Raw genomic sequence first — 8,868 nt, forward strand, 5'->3', positions numbered from 1 at the left:
AGTCTGACTGACCAGAAAACCGAACTCGAGACCTTGCAGCTGCAACCTGGATATGGTATAAGCCTTAAAACAAGGAAAATACCATTATCTTTTTCCCTTTATCTAATGACATAGTAAACATATACTGGTACTAATAATTGATACCCTGGTCTTCATTACCTGTCAGATGTTCTGCTGAAAACTCTTTATATCTCTTACAAAAATGATGCATTTATAACTACAGCACGTTGACTCATCTCTGGCAAAAATTCCTAACCGCTTTCAGCTCGTGTTGTTAGATTGGAGTCTTGATTTAATTAGCAACCAAGGAGATCCATTCCTACATGATAACTAAGGCTAACCGAATTTCATGCATCCACGACTTAGCATTGATGTTGTATGAGAGACCTTGTTCTGTCAGATGAAATTAAACCGACTAGAGGAAGGCTATACTTAATATCTCCAGCCTGAAACGTTCCCAAGCAGCTGACGAAAATAGGAGATATAAAATGAAAACATGAAAAAATAGGAAGAAAAACGTCATCGGCCTCAAGGGATAAAGGGTTAAGACACCACTTTGAACTGCTGAGTGTAATTGGGGTACTAACACCCTCCTTTTTACATGCTGAATAAATGTTACATAATAGGTAATTAATGCATGTAAATACAAAGTCATTCACAACAGTTACCCTTGTTACAGTGCCTGTGAACGTACCAGAGCAAGTAGACAAGTAGATGAATAATATTAATACTAAACATATTTTCAGTATGTGATTATAATTCATCAATACTTATAATGTATATACTCTTGACTGGGTGTAGTGTGGGAGACGCGTAAGTCCGGGTGAGGGAAGGAGAGGCCATGCTAGGTGTGGTGGGTCAGCGGTGCAGCATCCACCACACGCACAGCTCCACTACAAACGCCACAACACCACACTCCAAACCTGACAGACACATACATTTTATTAAGATACACAATCATAACTATTAATATTTTAATGATAGAAACAGTCCTATCGACAAGCGATTTAAAAAAAAAAATTGTAGAGGAAGTAACATGGAAAAATTTTGCTTTTGTTATTATTATTATTATTATTATTATTATTATTCATTCATTCATCATCCAATCATACAATGCCCCATGAGAAGCGTTGAAGCCTGGGGCTAGACAAGTTGGCCCTGACATTTAAGATGAGAGTGACCAGCCACATTCATCCCTGAGTGGCATTACGTGAGCAATAAACCCCAACCATCCCTTGGATATAAACCTTCACCGGCTCAATCCGATTAGAGCGAAGTAATTACTCACTAAACCACCAGGCGCCAAAATTTGGTTATATGATTACCACCCAGCGTAGCAAATGGATTCGTGGTGTACATGAAACCATTTGTCTTGTCACTCAGTGTAGAGTCACCCAAAGGCAGAAGGAAGAGGAAAGAATGAAGGAAAGAAAGACAGAAGAGGAAGTGTAAAGTCACCCGTAGGCAGAAGGACGAGGGAAGAATGAAAGACAGAAGAGCATGGAAGGAAAGAAGGATGGAGGAGAGGAAGGGGCAGATACACGAGAGCAGCACTACATCGAGTGAGTGGATGGAGAGTGCCCCCACCTACCACAAATTATTATTATTATTATTATTATTATTATTATTATTATTATTATTATTCATAAAAAAAAACTTCTTCAGAGCGTTAAAGTGAAAATGATCCAGTACAAATCATAAAAAAAAAATAAAGAATGCTGAAGAGCGAGATAATTAAGGAGCTGGAAATGTTTAGAGAAAGCTCACAAGGTATCCAACGCATGGATAACCTGGGTACTATAACCAGGTTTTTAAGAACATAAAGTATCCAGGCAACCATACTACTGATGAGGGACTCCTTCAGGCAGTGGCACCAATATAACCAGGAGGTGGAGCTGCTTCGTTACTCAAGCGTCCCTCAATCCCATCCTGGTCCCATGAACATGGATGGTTGACTGTAGAAGAGCAACTTCGTTCTGCAGTCCACTGGGCTCACGCTCCAGCTGAGCCTACTACTATACTGCTACTACTACTACTACTATTATTACTACTGCTACTACTACTACTATTACTATTACTACTACTACTTCTACTACAACTGCTACTACTACTACTACTACTGCTACCACCACCACCACCACTATCATTAAATGACGTGTTCATCATTACTGGTACAGTCACGAGCAAAAGTTCTCAGTAATTTCTTACTCGGCTGTGGACATGAAAAGCACTGTGCAAAATGATGAGTGTGGTTGTGGTGGTGCTGATGAGTGTGGTTGTTGTGGTGTTGATGGCAGTGTGGTTGTGGCAGCGTTGATGACAGTGTGGTTGTGGTAGAGTTGATGAATGTACGATTGTGGTGGTGGTGTTTATGAGCGTGGTTATGGTAGTGTTGATGAGTGTGGTTATGGTAGTGTTGATGAGTGTGGTTGTGGTGGTGTTGATGAGTGTGAATGTGGTGGTGTTGATGAGTGTGACTGTGGTAGTGTTGATGACAGTGTGGTGGTGGTAGTTTTGATGAATGTGGTTGTGGTAGCGTTGATGACAGTGTGGTTGTGGTAGCGTTGATGACAGTGTGGTGGTTGTGGTGATGTTGATGATTGTGGTTGTGGTGGTGTTGATGAGTGTGGTTGATTATGGTTGTGGTGGTGTTGATGAGTGTGGTTGTGGTGATGTTGATGATTGTGGTTGTGGTGGTGTTGATGATTGTGGTTGTGGTGGTGTTGATGTGTGTGGTTGTGGTAGTGTTGATGACAGTTTGGTTGTGGCAGTGTTGATGACAGTTTGGTTGTGGCAGTGTTGATGACAGTGTGGTTGTGGCAGTGTTGATGACAGTGTGGTTGTGGTAGTGTTGATGACAGTGTGGTTGTGGTAGTGTTGATGACAGTGTGGTTGTGGTAGTGTTGATACAGTAAGTGTGACTGTGGTAGTGTAGATGAAAGAGTGGTTGTGGCAGTGTTGATGACAGTGTGGCTGTGGCAGTGTTGATGACAGTTTGGTTGTGGCAGTGTTGATGAGAGTGTGGTTGTGGTAGTGTTGATGAGTGTGGTTGTGGTAGTGTTGATGAGAGTGGGGTTATGGTAGTGTTAATGAGAGTGTGGTTGTGGCAGTGTTGATGAGAGCGTGGTTGTGGTAGTGTTGATGAGAGTGTGGTTGTGGTAGTATTGATGACAGTTTGGTTGTGGCAGTGTTGATGATAGTGTGGTTGTGGTAGTGTTGATGACAGTGTGGTTGTGGTAGTGTTGATAAGTGTGATTGTGGTAGTGTAGATGAAAGAGTGGTTGTGGTGGTGTTGATGACAGAGTGGTTGTGGTAGTGTTGATGACAGTGTGGTTGTGGTAGTGTTGATGACAGTTTGGTTGTGGCAGTGTTGATGAAAGTGTGGTTGTGGTAGTATTGCTGAGTGTGGTGGGGGTGGTGTTGATGAGTGTGGTTATGGTAGTGTTGCTGACAGTGTTGGTGTGGTGATGTTGATAAGTGTGATTGAGGAGGTGTTATAAGAGTGTGGTTGTGGTAGTGTTGATGAGTGTGGTTATTGTGTTGTTGATGAGTGTGGTTTTGGCAGTGTTGGTGAGTGTGGTTGTGGTAGTGTTGACGAGTGTGGTTATTGTGTTGTTGATGAGTGTGGTTTTGGCAGTGTTGGTGAGTGTGGTTGTGGTAGTGATGATGAGTGTGGTTTTGGCAGTGTTGGTGAGTGTGGTTGTTGTAGTGATGATGAGTATGGTTTTGGCAGTTTTGATGAGTGTGGTTGTGGTAGTGCTGAAAACAGTATTGTTGTAGTAGTGTTGATGAATGTGGTTGTGGTAGCGTTGATGGCAGTGTAGTTGTGGTAGAGCTGATGAAAGTGTGGCTGCAGTAGTTAGTGTTGACGAGAGTGTGGTTGTGGTTGTGTTGATGTGGGTGTGGGTGTGGGTGGGGTAGTCTTGATGATAATGTGGTTGTGGTAGAGTTGATGACAATGGTAGTGTTAACTAGAGTGTGGTTATGATAGTGAAGGTGCTGTTGAGTGCGTTGCTGTGTCTTACCTCCCACCAGCAGCATCAGACACCCAAGGAAGGAGTCAAGGGTAAGGCCAGATATCGCTGTCCTGGTGGCTGAAGGAGGCTGGAGGCACTGGGTGGTGTTGGTGATCTCCTCTTGCAGCCATTTATTGAACAACCCAGACTCAGTTATCCGCAAAATCCTGTGAATTATTACACTGGAGGAATTGTTAACATCTTAATCATTCTGTTTTTACGACCTGCTGATACTTGAACTCATGTTAGGATATACTTTTCAAACTGCAGGAGTTTAAAAAAGTCTTCATTAATTTCCTTAACTATACATAGCAATATCCAGACAAAACTGACGCCATCATATGATGGGGAAGAGGGTGGTGCTGGAGAGGGACTCCTTCATATGGTGGAACCACTAAGCTCTATAATATGGAAAGGCTATCTCCGCAACGAGAGTATTGTAACACCAGCACTTGTCGCCTCCACCTTGGTTGTACAGTTCTAACACTGTTCTTAGCCTGCTGTCTCTGTTTCCTTGCTGCATCTGTGTATGCATATATTTCATAATACAAACATGTATAATAGATTTTTTTTTTTCTGCCTAGCTCTTCGAATTATATGATACATTTAGCCAAGACTCTGATTAAAACAACGTTATAGGTTGCTGCAGTGCAGAACATACCTTTTTTTCGTTTCTCTTTATAACCGTCTTAACCTAATGTCTTTTTAATTATATGAGTAATGTTAAAACTGAAGTCGATGGAAGGATCACAAATATATGAAAATAATTTATTTCGCCATCATAAAGCATATAAGAACATTATATTCATCAAAAATTGCCAGTATCTATTACCTTTTAACAGCATTACTTACACGTATCTTCATGTACATAAACATACTTCCATAATTACAGTACTTCTTCCTGACTTTTAAATACCATCAATCTACCCAGTTGCTTTCTTACTTTCGTACGAGTAGCTTCTGCTGTGATAAATTTCTTATTGTGATGTACCTTAATAATACTGTAGCACTGTGATATCAGTTTTATTAATGTGTGAACATGATTGTCCACAATAGAGGTGTCTAACATTGGTGTTTAGACGATCAAATATTCTCTGAATAGAAATACTTTGAGAGACATGTAACACAGCTGTACAAATAACTGGTGGCAAAGGCTGTTGTTTTAAGATTTTTTTTTTCTTTTGCAAAATTTGACAGCATTTCTCACTTTCATGACAGACATAACTACACTCTCACCTGAACAGAGAGGCCTACTCTGTCTCTCCTGCCAATAAAAGTGCTCAAATAACTCTAGCCTTTAGATGCTGCTATCAGTGTTTCTTGAGAAGGAAGAATCTCTTTCTCGGCCATTTAACATATCCAGTAATCTTGTAGAATTAGCAACAAGATATATTTCATACCTGTGAAATGTAATGCCATCTCTCTTCGATGAATTCTTGTGCCCATTTTTGTATCTGTAAGCTGCGCAATGGACCATCGCATTATATTTTCCGGACTCATCAGCTGATTTCAAAAGGCGCGGGCTTCAGGCAGGGTGCATAAGCATGGCTGCCACTACACCAGCGCTGCCCTGGCGGCGGACACACAAACTACGCGGCGCTACCCATGAAAAGGCCCCTCAACATTATAGAGCTCAGTGGGTGGCACCAATATAACCGGGTTGCTTAATTGCCTGGTTATACAAACGTCCCTCAATTACTTCCCTGTCCGCGGAAAGGAGGGTGGTGAAATGCGGGGGAAGATCGACATAAGTCATTAAGCCTGCAGTCCACACGGTTCACATATCAGATAAACCTGGGACCACAACTATTTCAACATTTAACACAATGACTTATTTTTTTCTTTTTTCCTTTTTTTTTTTTTACTTCATTCCTTTGCCCATCTATTATTCCAACTGTGTTTCTCACTAATGCTTGCAGTAGGTTAGGAGGGATCCGGAAACAGGAACACGAAAGCACATGAAAAGAAGAACCACCACCAGACTGCACAATGGAATAAACTATACCATCAAAAGTCATGGCTCCACACACACACACACACACACACACACACACACACACACACACACACACACACACACACACACTTACTTTAAGCAGTCCTTCTGCTACAGAAAACGACATCTACTATAGCTATAAGGTTGATGTGTTTGTTTTTGTCTTTGGTGTCAACGTGTGTGACTGTGCAGTCCAATCCTGGATCCGCATATTTTGCCACACATGTAGGCATGTCAAGTCCAAGTTTACCGGGAGAACTCTGTTTTGGTTGTGCCTTCGTTGTCTATGTCCTTCCCTGGCAAGGTTCTGATTTGTTTCAAGATGAACAGTTCCTTCACTGCAGAGAGTTTGCCATTGTTTTCTGTCCGAGGCACTGGTTTCAAAATCTTTTTGGTGTGATGCTGCACTTCTTCATAGTTGTCCTTATATGAGCTTTATACCTTTTTTTCTGTCCCTGTTCGTTGCAATGTGCCGCAGGGAGTTGGCCATACAGAACCTGGCGAGAAAGGCAGTGCTCAGGCATGCAGAACATGTGTACAATCCATCTCAGTTGCTCTTTAGACAGCATGGTTTCTGTGCTGGTTGACTTTGCCTGCTGGAGAATTTGTGAGTGAGGGACTTTATCCTCCCATGTGAGTCCTAGGATGCACTGCCGACATCATATGTGGAACTACTTATGCTGTTTGATGTGACGCTGGTAGGTAGTCCAGAATTCTGCGCCGTATAAGAGGATGGAGAGGCATACAGCTGTATATACTGATATCTTCATCTCGATTCTCAAGTTGGTGCTCTCAAAGACTTTGGACCTGAGACGTCCAAAAGAGCCTGAGGCGTGGTTGATTCGTGCAAGTACGTTTACATCAATGTCATGTTAATCTGTGAACACATTTCTAAGGGAGGTAACTTTCTCCTCCTGTCTTACATTTTTGTCATTTATCCTAAATGCAAGAGACCCTGCTGGCCTTTTTCTCCGAGATAATATTTCTGTTTTACTGACATTTATTCAGAGCCCCATTGCATGGCATATGTTGGACACGATGGGGAGTCTGTTTTAGGGCTTCTGGGGTATGTCAATGACACCAGTCATCAGTGTATTATATCCCTAGGAACTGAGCTGTTTCAGTCTTTGATTGTGTTTGAAGACGTCTGAGATTAAACAAGTTACCGTCTAAAGGGAACTGGACTATTATTCCGTCAACAAGGTTCATTTGTTGGTGACTTAAAAGGTAACTGCAGTGAGATGGATGTTGACAATTACAGGACCAGGACACATCCTTGCTTCACCCCACGTCCACGCTGAAGAGTTCGGATTTGCTCCCACCTATGGACACACGAGCATTTGTGTTATCATGCAGGCTCTTTAAGATGGTAAGAAATTTGTTTGAAACTACAAATTTTGACAGAACATTTCATAGAAGTTCTCTGTTGACAGTGTCAAATGCTTGTGCAAGATCGATGCGTTCAGTATATTCACGGCTCTGCTGGTGGCCCTTTCTCTTGTATCTCTCGAGAACAAAGCTCATATCACAGGCACTTCTTTCCTTACGAAATCCACGTTGTGTTTCGGAAAATGCATATGTTTTGTAAGTCTGAATAACATTATCTTGGCTGGTACTATGCTTGCATTCATAAAGAGGAAGAGACCTCTGCTGCTGTCACAATTTGAGTGGCCCTCTGTCTTCCTGGAGATGGTTACAATATCAGCAGTAAGCCATTCATCTGGAATTCATTCTTGCTTCCGGTTAGTCAGTATGAGATCCTTGAGGCGCTGGTGGGAAACTGGCCACCTTCTCTAATTAATTCAGATAATATGCCATCAGGACCAGGTTCGTTCGTTGAAAGATACCCTGCACATATTGTGCAGGCCGGGCCATACATTAGCCCGGTCAGTGGTGTATGGGCTGATTTAAAAACAGTAAGTGGGGAGGACAGGACCTGGGGAATGCCCAGCACACACGTCCTGTCTCCTGACTGGCTTTGTGGTGTGTGTGCAGGACCAGGACTTCTGTTATTTTTAGATATCGAATGGCCTGAACAGTTTCTGCAAGTGTAGGTGGGACATGGAGATATATCGCTTGAGAAACAGTTGGGAAGGATGTTGTACTCCACCGGTTATCATCAGTTCAATAATGTATTCAGCACATTACTCTTTTGGCTGATCGAATAGGAGTTGCTTTGTGTTTGGTTGGCCCATAGATGTTTTTATGGATTTATAGAACACATGTGGGTCATCAGTACCAGTCAGTCTTTGCAGCTCTTTTGCTTGCTCAGTCCACCATTTATTCTCCATGTCACGCAGTTTCCTCTGGGTGTCATTTTGGGGATTCTGGAATTAAGCTTCTAGGGTTAACACACACACACACACACACACACACACACACACACACACACACATCAAATTAATTCCTCAACCCCTTCAACCCGTGGATGTCTTTTTTTTTTTTTCTTAGCTAAGATCAGACTTTTTTTTTTACTCAAGAGACGGCCCTCATAGAGGAGTGGTTAAGGAAAACCGTATGTAAAAGTTCCGTTTTTTCTAATGAGCTGGAGAGGGAAGCCTTCTTACAGCGGCATCGATACAACCAGGCGGCTTCACTGCGAGGATATACAAACGTCCCTCAACTCCCTATCATCTTTAGAAAAGAGGATGGTGGACCGTAGGAAACAGGCAACCTTTAGCTCACTGGGTTGGCATCCAGATGAACATAGTGCCAACAATAACAACGGCAAAGAGAAAGAAGAAGAAGAAAGACCAACAACAAAAACAACAACATTAACAACAACAAACAATGACAGACCTAAAAGTTTTTCTCAGTCAAAATAAGATCATCTGGCCAGAGCAAACATAGAAAAAG

The 8,868-nt window shown here is 42.1% G+C and overlaps 1 protein-coding gene across 1 annotated transcript in view; it reads right to left on the reverse strand.

Annotated features, from left to right (window-relative positions):
* Positions 1 to 858: 858 nt before the first annotated feature.
* Positions 859 to 8,868, reverse strand: part of LOC145407110 (glutamate receptor ionotropic, delta-1-like) — a 58,052-nt gene continuing 50,042 nt past the window's right edge. Inside the window, exons 11-12 of the mRNA XM_080278129.1 lie at positions 4,026 to 4,183; positions 859 to 923 (exon numbers count right to left, since the gene is read on the reverse strand). Of these exons, the coding sequence (XP_080134255.1) occupies positions 859 to 923; positions 4,026 to 4,183 (223 nt within the window). The remainder of the gene's footprint in view (positions 924 to 4,025; positions 4,184 to 8,868) is intronic.

The sequence above is a fragment of the Coenobita brevimanus genome, chromosome 72 (genome assembly GCF_032717465.1).
Source record: "Coenobita brevimanus isolate Jiangsu-jjx chromosome 72, ASM3271746v2, whole genome shotgun sequence".
NCBI lineage: Eukaryota > Metazoa > Arthropoda > Malacostraca > Decapoda > Coenobitidae > Coenobita > Coenobita brevimanus.